This window comes from Prorops nasuta, unplaced genomic scaffold (assembly GCF_024137725.1).
Source record: "Prorops nasuta isolate Cenicafe-Biocafe unplaced genomic scaffold, Cenicafe_Pnas_1.2 PNAS00067, whole genome shotgun sequence".
In the NCBI taxonomy this organism is placed as follows: Eukaryota; Metazoa; Arthropoda; class Insecta; order Hymenoptera; family Bethylidae; genus Prorops; species Prorops nasuta.
The window spans coordinates 410,693-423,022 of NW_027116864.1; the positions used below are offsets into that span (position 1 = coordinate 410,693).

The 12,330-nt window shown below is 35.1% G+C and overlaps 2 protein-coding genes across 2 annotated transcripts; one reads left to right on the forward strand and one right to left on the reverse strand.

Moving 5' to 3' along the window:
• Window positions 1-2,143: 2,143 nt before the first annotated feature.
• Window positions 2,144-2,913, forward strand: LSm7 (U6 snRNA-associated Sm-like protein LSm7; the record flags this gene model as incomplete). The annotated part of the gene is made up of 3 exons (XM_066745614.1): window positions 2,144-2,161; window positions 2,236-2,419; window positions 2,510-2,913. Coding segments are annotated over 3 exons (342 nt in total), but the record flags the coding sequence as incomplete, so codon positions are not given.
• Window positions 2,914-2,968: 55 nt separating this feature from the next.
• ChLD3 (Chitin and LDLR binding deacetylase 3) lies at window positions 2,969-11,512 on the reverse strand. The gene is made up of 10 exons (XM_066745632.1): window positions 11,090-11,512; window positions 7,849-7,983; window positions 7,638-7,742; window positions 6,473-6,616; window positions 5,282-5,464; window positions 5,038-5,176; window positions 4,820-4,941; window positions 3,571-3,800; window positions 3,317-3,487; window positions 2,969-3,247 (listed from the first exon to the last, which is right to left on the reverse strand). The coding sequence occupies exons 1-10, from the start codon at window positions 11,142-11,144 to the stop codon at window positions 2,969-2,971; spliced, it is 1,563 nt and encodes a 520-aa protein (XP_066601729.1). The 5' UTR covers window positions 11,145-11,512.
• Between the last annotated feature and the right edge of the window lie 818 nt (window positions 11,513-12,330).

The window sequence follows — 12,330 nt, forward strand, 5'->3', positions numbered from 1 at the left end:
GTAACAGGATGCAGAGAAGAGGGCCAAGATAGAAAAAGTTTACTTCGCGAGTGACTATGCGCCTATCATATTCCACACGTGAAGTGATCATTGTATCTATCGAAAATAACCAGTCGCAACTAAAACCTTTTGCACGGGGATTCGAGCCTTTAGTGGAATACGCAGTATTATGAAAAATAAAACCAAAACATTTTTCAGCAAGGCAACGTACCATTTTTAAAATCCGTAGGAGGCTATAAATAATCCAATGACTTGAGATAATATATCGGATAAATTTATTATGCACAACGTCGTATAGTGTACGCTAAGAGTATTACTGTAGAACAAAATCATGGAACACACATTTCATTGATACTTGCTCCACAAGCCCAGATATTATCTGTACGCGATACTCAAAGAATAATCGTCAGTGCTAGTCGAATATACTTTTCTTCAAAATAAAATATCTATATGTACGTTCAGTCATCTTAATCATATGGTATATATCATACATCTGCACACGCAATTCATTAACATATGTATTTTTTATAAAGTAAATGAATAAATTCGAAATTTTACATGGTTGTTTATTCTATCAATAACACACCTTATGCATCTACTATATATTCCTTGAGATTTTATAATAAAGCGAACAGTAAATTCCTGACATTTCTTATGCTATTCAATTCATTTACCGTTTCATACATGTTTATCTTTTCTTTTCATTCTTTTCTCTCGATCCTTATTTTATATACCAAAATTCTTTTTAGCACGTAGCAGACTTATGATTAGTTCGATGAAAAAATCAACGTTACTTTTGATAGACTCTGATATTCAGCGTAATATAAATTAAAACTAAGAGAGAGAGAGTTGAACAACAATTTTGGATACCCTGCAGACACATATATTTTGAAAAGTAATAACTTTACAAGAAACTTATATTGGAATTGTGTAAAAAGTACTTTGACAAATTTGTCGAATAGTTACACAGTTTGGCCTTGGGAGGTGTCTTATACGAAGGTCACCTTTAGTCTTTTAAATGCATGGGACCACACATTTTTATTGCGTCCTCGTAGCTGACCTCAACGACTATCCCAACCTCTTTCTTGATTTTTTTCATTTTAGCCAGTCGTTTATGAATAAGGATTTAGGTATAGCTCTTACTTTTGATACCTTACTGTCCTTATTACATGTTTCTAGTTAATTTATTCACACTTACAGCATTTCTTCATTTATATATTAGTAATTTCCGTTTTGCTTTCTTTTATTTAACATCAAATAAGTAACAGGTCAAGCAAGCTCTGTGCCAGACTGAAGCTCCACCAGGAAAAGGCTTGAGATTAACACCGATTCCTTTTATTATAAAGATTCGCTACTCTATATGGATATTGCTAATAATTTATCTTTTATATTTATAAATACTGTCTTTCTATCTCTTTTTATTCTTTGCTTGATTTCCTCCTTTTATTATAATTTTATGACCCTGCGTGCTCGCCTAGGTGAAGGCCTTACGTGACTTCAGCCCTGACCACCGAGGGAAATCGTCGCCACTTCTACGAACTCTATAGGACCGGGATTCATAGATAGAACTTGAGTTCAAGCTCCCCTTGAAACTTATAAGATGTGCTACATAAGAATATAGATATATTACACGTCTTAAGCTTGAACTTGAGCTTAAGTTTCGTTTATGAATCCCGGGGTAGGTAGGTAGGACTTTGCCCCGTCACCATACTTTTCGAAACCGATGCCTCCCTGCCTGACTTAACCCGCCTCACGCCTGAACTCTGACGGTACATGCATAAACTGTGAGTGTGAAGAAGCATTAAGCAAGCGCCAAGCATGATGCATGGACGCACCGCATCATCCGCAAGGCGCAACGCTACCAAAACCAAGTACCAACAACCAACACTGGTTGCCTGGCTTGGTCGCTGTCGTCGCTGATGCCTGATCTGATCTGATATCAATCAATCCAACGTTCTTTCGACTCTTTCAGTCTTTCTTCACCGTCACGACGTCTTGTACTACTCCTACCGTATTCGTATATGTAAAAACGGTAAAAAGTTACTCTGGGTGAAAATATGCAATCATTGGTAAGTAAACATAAGATTTGATTGAATAAGCTTTTAAGGAAACAAGCAGTTTTAATTCTCTTTATAATCTGTTTTTACAGAGTCAAAAGCAGGTAAACTGTCAGCCTGTCGAAACCTAACCTAGCGGTACGTGATATTCATTCTATTTATTCTTTTTGTACTTTAGCAACAAAATGCTCACGGTGATCATAAGGAAAAAAAGAGGAAAGAAAGCATATTAGATCTTTCCAAGTATTTAGAAAAAAATATAAGGGTAAAATTTGCTGGTGGAAGGGAAGCAGCCGGCATTTTGAAAGGTTATGACCCTCTTTTAAATTTAGTACTTGATAATACAACAGAATACCTCCGAGGTAAGTAGTTATACGCGCGAATATTCATATCTCAAATTAAACTGTAGTATCGTACTAACTCTGATATAAAATAACTTTTAATTTAAACAGATCCTGACGATCCCTATAAATTAAACCAAGATACACGGATGCTTGGTTTAGTAGTGTGCAGAGGCACATCGGTTGTTCTTATCTGCCCTGTAGATGGTATGGAAGCTATACAAAATCCGTTTATACAGCAAGAGGGATAAAACGCTATGATAAAATCTTTATTTATGTGGTACGATAATCTATGTAAATGATTAATTTTTTCTAGAGCATCCTTTCCATTCCAGCTATTTACTTAAAACTCGTCATTTCTGATCATATTCTAAAATAATTATTGGGATGATTCTGTTGTGTTACAGATTTGATATGTACATTTTGAATGATATTAGATGTAAATAACTGGTGTGCGTACCTTTCTTATGAACGAGAAAAAACATTGAATGAAGCATAACAAATAATAACACAAATTTGGAAAAATATTTAAAAAAATATAAATAAATTTTGTATTAACAGCTCTGTTTTCTAGTCTAATCCAAACTCATTTCTTAGCCAAGGATACTGCTTTGGACATTCGAAACAAGTATGCAAATACCTGTTCGATTTTAACACTCGACTAGGTAATTTACAAGTTGTAGGTAAATCGCAAGCAATCTGATATGGCTCAAAATGACGCTTGCCACAATGCCAAGGTGTAAATCTACTAATCTCATTTAACGACGTTGGTTCGCGGATCCAGTCAATGACTTGATTGCTCGTTACAAAGTAGACGTCATTGAAGCGAAGAACATCATCCATGAATTTCTGTAATGTTCGATTTGTTAAGCACAAAACTGGAAATTATTAATTATGTAAATACGAATGTCAACTTACTGAAAATGCATATTGATTCATTGGTGTTTCGAACCAGGATGCATGAAAATGTAATCCTATGGGAGCTCGATTTGTTAAATAATGTCGTTTGAAATTTAACATTAGCATTTTGTAGACGTCTTCTGCAGATGAGCTTGGTGGACAAGAATCAACGGTCGTACAGGTATAATCCTTAAAGAGTAAAATCAAACACAAGTTATTTTTAATGTCTGCATTGGTATGATTTTTCATTATTTTTCTTATTTTTAACTTACATCTGAAATGAACGGATTCAATGGAAGCTCCCAGATGCCTGGATATGATCTCGTTGGGCAAAAGTTGCCGGGATTAAAACAATTGTGTGATGGCCTATAATCCAACGTATAAGGCCACAAGGGTGGATCCGAAAATGGGGCTACCAATGATGAGTCGTAAAGAAATCCGAATTCAGTCATCATGAGAAATTGTCGGTTCCATCCAACTCGTAAGAATGGTGCTCTCAAACCTATGTATAATAGTTTAATCTTTTCACAGAGCACTTATTTGTCTTTAAGGAGATTTTATCACAATTCAGACCGTACTTATTGGGCGTGCTTCAAGTTTGAAACAAACAATGAAAATTCACACGCAATAATGCAACTAGTTATGTAATAATCAAAATTATTTTTAATCGACAATATTTTTAAAGTATATTGATATTTATTTGAAGGAATTTTATGACATGCACGTTTTGTAGTCATATTTATTTAATAAAAAGCTATATTTGTTTAATTCAATTTTAATTTATAGCGAGTAATTTTAATCGTAAAACTAAACTTACAGAAATCGGCATAATTTTAATTAAAAGAAGAGTTGGTTTTATAATCTCCATTTACATTTGGAGTTTTTTTTCTTTTTTAATTGGTATAGAGCATAAGTGCGTTTCAACATTTATAAGAAGATTTCGAAGCATATATGGGTCTGTTTAGTTGACACAGTGCTAAGTGGCACTGAGTATAACACTCAATATGATTGGTCGATTAATAAGTGCTTGGAGTTGATCAATCATATTGGATAGTTTACCTAGCAGAATTTAATGCTGATTCAACTAAAAGACACACACACATGCTTAGCCATAAATTTTTATCAAAATCCTAACATTTTGAAAATAGTTATGTGATGAAATTAATATAGGAAACTTGTGTTTATATATACGCTCCATTTTTTCCTTTCATATCACTCGACTATAGCTCGCAATACATTACACTATATTCTAAATATTGCATTTAATGTCACACATAGTGAACGAGATTATCCCAGAAAAAGTGACTAAGGATTTTATTAAATATAGTTGTTACATGCACAGCGGAATAAGACAATTTTATATATATGTATATATATTGCTACGGGAAGAAGAGTCTTTTATAAGAGAATTTTATTGGTTTCGTATTTAAACAAAGCATTTCCGATTAGTACGAACCGAATGATACGATCAAGCTTACTGTATACTATTTTAAACCATGACCATGCGAATGCAAGAATTACCTTTAATATCTTCGATGCGAACAGCAGCATATTTGTTAATGATATTCGCTACACCTACCATCTCGTCGAACCAATCCTCGATGGTAGCATTTACGGACCACCATTCCTCTGGACCACGATGCCTATAAAAGAGTAAAAACCCAATTTTACGTAAAGCATAAAATATAAATGAGAGAGAGAGAGAGAGAGAGAGAGAGAAAGTGAAAAGAAAATCTTACGTAACAGAATGGGCAGCAATCTCGTGTCCAATATTCCACAAATACTGAACGTCCCTGTAATTAGTGTATTGATGGCTGACGAAGAAGGTGCCTCGGATAGGGCAGCCATTTGGATTTTTCCTCTCATCAGCGAATAACCCTACATCCCGAAGAAATAGAAAAGCAATGATGCAACTATATGCAATGTTTGTCCATCCTCCAGGAGATAATTGCAAAATTCAAGAAAGTTTTGAGGTATTCTTACTGGTGTAAAGCTGAAAGTTCTCCTCATTTACAGCGTCTACGAAGCTAATTGTTATCATTTGCGGAATGGTGGAAACGGTGAGATTTCCCGGGATGTGTGTACCATCTTGAGAACACCAACAATCCGGCAATTCGCACTTTCGTGGCTCACACGCGGTTGCCGCATTCATATCGTTTCTCACGTCTGTTGAAGTGAAACAATTACAGACTAATTAGCTTCCTTTGCTCAGCCATCTCGTTCATTTCAAACAAGAGTCTTGTGCGATTCTAAAGAAAACTATTTCAAGTAACTCGATCACCTGTCCTCTGTCATTAGTCAAACTAGCATATAAATTCAGTATGATAGGGTACAATTTTTTAATTATCCAACTAAATATTTTAATTTCCGGTTATCAAAATAACTTTTATATCAACACTGAAAAAATATTCGATTGTCCATTACAAAGGACATCTAAGGGAGACTCTTTGAAACCATGCACCATTGTAATGTTTTTCGATAATCCCTATATAGTTTTATATACCTGTGAGGTTAAAATCAATTTAACCAAAAGCGTATACGGTAAATATAATAATTATTTGTGTGTTTCGGTAAATTTTAAATGATCATTTTTATAAAATTTTCTCATGCACTTTGATCCATATTGTTTTAAATGATATTTAATTATTTGCGATGCAATTTGCATATTTTGTACAAATGATCCGTAGTTTTGATCGATGCTATATATGGTTGTAAAACATGCGATTATGTCGTAGGGGAGTTGTTGGCTGACCATATATGTGGCACCTGTTGAATATTCGCCAGGCTCGTGTGACTCAGAAGACAAAACTGAGCGTCTGCGGTACGCGACGAATCTTGTGCAATAGCATTAGTGTTGAAAAACGGGTGCAATGTACAGAGTGCCGTAAGCTAGGTGTCCCGTATGTCAGGCGAATAGTTTTGGCCACGTATTCCTCTCGTCATTTGAAGCAAAAGAAACGAGTTGTTACTTATTGTTTATTCTTTAGTATATAAAATCCAATAATATTCACCGTACTGGGCGCAAACGTCGTGTTACTCGAAATAGCGCTACTAATATTTTCCTAACTAAAAATCGTGATTAATGAACATTATAGCGAACATATTGCACTTAATATAATGTTTGTAAAGTTTGTTGGAATGCATGGTTTATCGAATGATTAAGGGGATACTTACCGCACCATCCTTCGTCAGATCCGTCAGGACAGTCGACGCTCCCATCACAGAAATAGTGACGAGGAAGACAAGTACCATCACCGCAGGCTAAGCTTTTCTCTTCGCACTCGCCGTGGTCCAGCAGTGGTTTAGGTGGCTGTTCCGCTGCAAGAGGCTTTTCAAATTACCATTCAATTTTTTCCATATTCCTATCCCCTCTCATTTCCTTTTTTCGCTATTTTTTTTTTTTTTTTTTTTTTTTTTTTTTTTTACGAGCATTAACAATGTGATACAGCAAGAAAGATATGCAGCAATAGGATTTTCAGACTTAAACTATAGCAAAATCTTTTGGAGAGAAAATTTTCTTCGCACATAAACTGAAATCTTCTTTAAGTTTTGGTAAAATGGTGGTAGAACGTTTGCCTTTATGATTTTCCCGCTAAATCGAAATTACAAGTGCATGGAAACCTGCCTGTTAATTGATTAAATTTCAAAATTATTGAGAGAGCTTGATTATCATAAGAGATATAATAAGAAATTAAAATATCTATATGTAGTTAAAAAATTAAATTTGCATTCATAATTTTATTGAAATTTACTACGTGTCAGTTTAATCCGCGCGGTCTGAGGTTGAAATTATTAGAGGTCGAAAATAATTAAAAAAAGCTTCCACCTCAAAAGATATATTGCGTCATATCAGAGTATTTTATTTTTTTTAAGAAATAAGAAACTTGTGGTTCCTATAAAAATAACTGGAGCTCTTTCTCGCTGGGCCACCTTGCATGTACATATAGTATATATATATATATATATATATATATATATCGTTAACAGTTTTGTTAATTTCCTATATATACTCCGTAATGTAATCATTTAGTGATACGTTCGTTTAATTGCATGCATTTATAAAATGAGCTCGAATTGGATTAAGAGGTATTAAGGGGTCCCACTATTGATTTCTATACGCGATTAGAGATTAGCATACGAATGATAACAAAACAAAGCACGTAATAATAATATTAATGAGTGTTTAAAAGAGACAAGCGTTGAATGGTGCGGAAGCAGAAGATGCACTATAGGTGGCACATTTCGACATTCGAGATTCCTCGTTTATTTAGCAAGCTGGTTGCGTAGAAGTTAATCGAGGAATGGAATTTTAAATATCAACCACTTTTCATTTTCTTACCTAATGTCACGTCACAGTTATCAACGTTGGCTTTGAAGTCGCATATTTGTCGCGAGACATCAAATAAGAGTCCTTGAGAACATTTGAACTCGAACACTTCGTTATCTGTGCACGTGTATTCGTATTCAAGTTGGATTAATATAACTTACCACACACAAATAAAAAGAAATGAATTAAAAATATTATTTGAAATGGTATATAGATTTATTACCTAGGCAAAGGTAGTATTTGGCGCATTCTCCAGGTGCCCACACACTGTGCGCAGGGGTGTTTGGATTTCTATAAAATTTGTTATCATTGATGCAAGGTGCGTTCGCTGATTTTTCTCTGCATTCCGATCTAGCCACTGCAAACCAAAAGAAATCTCTTATCCTATCGTCGCTCATTCAATAGAGAAATTTGATCTTTTCTTTATATATATAAGATTATTAATATTACTTCACTAACGTTATCCTTTTGAACCGATTAAAAAATGGAGTTTTCTTTGTATTTATATGTGCACACACCTTAGCTATTCAACCACCAAATCGCGTCGATCAAATCTTTTTAATCTTTCATACAATTTTGCTACACGTACACCATCAATGGAAACTTTTAACTAATATACATATGCATATAGTTATATTATAAACCGTGATTGCTGAAGTATCTATAGCCAATTTATAAATGTAAAATATTTCGACGATTCCAAGAATAAATCTTTTTTTAGCATTTTAGAGCCTATTCCTTAATTAATAAGTTATCAATGATTGACTAATTCGAGGTATCTGATGAAGGTTATCTAGTATAGAAGGTTACCAGATGATCTACCAATAGGGATTAAGTCAAAAATTGAGTAATATTGAATCTTCCATATTTATATTATTAATTAAAGGTTAGACTTAAAAAATTGCTACATGGTAGCTTCCCTCTCTCTCTCTCTCTCTCTCTCTCTCCTTAGAGTTATCGTATATGTATCTGTGATTTTTGGATAAGCATATGGTGGACTATATACATAGCATGCTGTTTCTTACACCCTCCATGGATGGATTTGATTCTATTGTTCCTTGCAAAAAGAGCTAATAAAGCAACAACTTTTAATAGCTGGTAATCGCATTTAGCACAAGTTAGAAAAAAGTGGTCGACTGAGAGATGGAGGGATTAAAGATTACGTAAGTGGAAAATGAAAGAATTTCCACCAAAGTGAGATTATGCAATGTGAATTTTAATGAAAAATTGGAAAATGAGCATGACGATTGGCATGAACGGCTTTCGATCGTAAACTTTAACATGGTAGTCGAGTCGAATAGGGTGGGGATCACTTTCACAATCATTGGCTCGCGCGAGTATTGAAAACTCTGCTGGTTCGAACCTCTCGAGAGGCTCGACGATACATAATCGCCGGCGAGAGAAACGCCACGATTTACAGCAGCTCTCCGCGCCGCGCCGTTTTCACTCAGCTGCAAAAACGGAAGTGAAACTTCCGCTACTGCATGCAGTCATCCAACAATTTACACTGCGGCGCGCGCGCGCGCGACCCTATATCATCCACATTTTTCATATAGCATATATTTTGTCCTTTCGCTTCCACTGGAGACGCCGAACCGCTCTCCTTCTCCTCTTTCCACACTTCCGCTCTTCCAAATCAAATCACTTTTCTTATATTCTTACATGATGTTTCAGAAAATTCAAACATTTTTCCATCATTCGTAACGGCTGTCCTTTTCACATTCTTCCAGCAGAATTCTGATGACCTTTCGATATATTCCACTCAACTGGATACCGATCTACTCTCGCCTCTTCCCTCACTTCCGCTTCTCCAATTCAACAAATTCGAAAATTCTCCACCGTTAATAATACCTGACTCTATTTGACATTCTTTCACAATGCGCGTTCACCTTTCTTCTCCACAGGATATCGATTCAGTCTCGTTTTCTCCCTCACTTCCGGTCCTCCAATTACAATACCTGCTTTATATATTACTTTCCCCTACAAAATTACACCGTTAATAATAATTATTTTTCACATGTATGTATTTTAACAATTTTAACCTCTCGCTTCCAATGGGCCTCGATCTACTCTCGTTTCCCTTAAATACTTCCGGTCTTTAATTTAAGGCAACTCTTTTCCAACTTTCTTCTACGAAATTCGAAAACAAATTCCACCGCAAATACTCGCATAGCACAGACAATAGCTTCAATGTCGTTTGTAAAACGTTTCTAAACATGTTAAACTAAATCAGGGAACGCGATAGGAACGTTTCTGATACTAGATACGTGCATGCTACATGGATATGTTGCAAATCTAAGCATTATTTTAACAAAGAAATTTATAACCCCTTTGTGCAATGTACATGTGTCTTCTTTCCATTATAAATTTCCTTAAGCATAAAACATTGGAAACTATGCTCAGCTAAAGTAATATATAAGACTTGGATAATTGTTTCATAATTACGCACATTTAAAATGAAAGCAACGAATCTCATAATGTGGACCAAGTGATTATATGTTTTAGCATTGATGGATAAAACGTTTGGATTTTTATATAATGCGACACGTGTCAGACTCTTGGACTTTTCCTTTCAAGTAAAATCCCAAAGGACATCGATCGACCCACTCTTTGTTTCCTTCGCTTTCCAGCTAAACCCCACCCTTCGTCTTCTCGTTGCTTTTCTCTAAAAAATTCAAACAAATTCCACAACCAACATCGCGGCTTTCTTCTCGGCACCTGTCGTTCATTTTGATTGTTTGATTCGACGGGAAACACCTCGCAGGGAACATCCACTAGCTCTCATTCTCCTTCCTTTCCATAATCTTTCAACCAAGAAAATTTCGTCTTCCTAATTTATCCTATACTAATATTACAAAAAATTCTTATCTCATCGTTAAATCTAGCGCGGAAATGATTAAACATTTGTCGGACTCTCTTTTCTCTCCAAATAATATATTCACGATCTACGATTGTAGACCTAACGAGTCATCGAACCAACCGCTCTCTCACTAGGTTAACGTGCCAATGAAAATCTTCAGGCTATTAGTCTACCGCACCCTTCCCCCCTCTCTCTCTCTCTCTCTCTCTCTCTCTCTCGCTCACTTTCTTCTTTATTTCACTTTACTCAATCCTTGGAAACGCACTATGTTTTGCACGATCATCACAGAGATATTATTAAAAAACTATGAATAATTTTAACATGTAAACGCGTCACTCGACTCGATCGATTTCTTCTTTCTTCGTTGTTATCACTGCTAAATGTACTTTCTTTTATTTATTCACGGAAATCTACAATGTAAGCACTGAACACGGTGCGCGGCTTAAAGTCATATTATTTTCATAACTTTTGATTTTATAATTAAAAAGAAGAAAGAGTAAAATAGTTGTGGAATAGGTAAAGGGTAATTATGGATTAGAGAGAGAGAGAGAGAGAGAGAGAGAGAGAGATGTAGATGACACGAGAGAAAGAAATTGAAACCCACCAATGGCAAGGGCGAGAATCGCCTGGATGAAAATTGAACGCCGTCTCAATTTCATGACGTTGCGATAAGACTTTTCCAAGTGTTTTGTGTAAATGTATGTATATGTGTGGTTCGTGTGAAAGCGCGCGCCCGCGCGCCTTTATTGGTGTTCACAGAGCTCTTCGGAGTCGGAGCTCGCGGTAGCTCGCGCACTTTCCAACTAACACCTGACTGACGGCCAAAGCTTCACTTATAAGGTACTCTCCGCCGCGAATCTTCTCCCTTCGACTATTTTCACCTGTCGCGCTTCATTAATCATGCCATCGTCGCAATGACCATCCTTTGACGAGTTTTCTATCGCTGCGCCATGGAAAAATGTAGGGAAACTTATTTTCATATTTATCAGTCTGGCAATGGCCTGTAAGCCATTCAAATCGAAATTTAACTTGCCATATGTTATTAATAATGCAATTTAAATTTATTATCTATTTTTAGTTTTTCTCACCTCTATACATTCGCATCTGAATCCCGTGCTACTCGTGAAATTTTAAATCGCATTTGGCCTCTTTTAATGATATAGAGGATATTTGAATCAATTGTAACTTTCCCAAAGTCTATATCCTCCCATGAATAAGCATCGTAAAATCCCCTTAATCTCCAAAGTCAAAATTACATATATATGGAGGCGAGTTTATACATATATGGTACTTGGGAAAAAAGAGGCTATATATATTTCCAAACTAGGTACAATATATTTCGCTCTTCTTCCAAAGTTAAAAATTGAAAATATTCATTTTAGACTGTTCTTCTCCAAATCTATATAAATTTCATCTATAATTTAGTGCCAACTAAAGTTAATACAAATAATCGGATGTTCACAGTTTAATAAACAATAATATTCTATAGGCTAATAAACAGCACATTTCATTTATTTTTTATTGTTCAATAATAGATATTTATTTTTCAAAATATAACATTATATGTACGGGGAACGTGTGTGTCAAATTTGTGGTATGTTGCTAGTTTTCGTTTATGAAATTATTTTCCGTTGAAAAAGAAAAAGACAAAAATGAAACAACCTACTTTGTATTCGATGTACTAAATAATTTAATAATAAATTGATAATTTAGCATTGCTTTAATTTAATTGACATAAAGTTAAATAAAGAAAAGTATTAGGAATTACACAGAGAAGTGCGGGAAGAGTGTAGCGTAGTACATGTACATATATATATAGCTGCGTTACAATAAGGAGAGATTTAT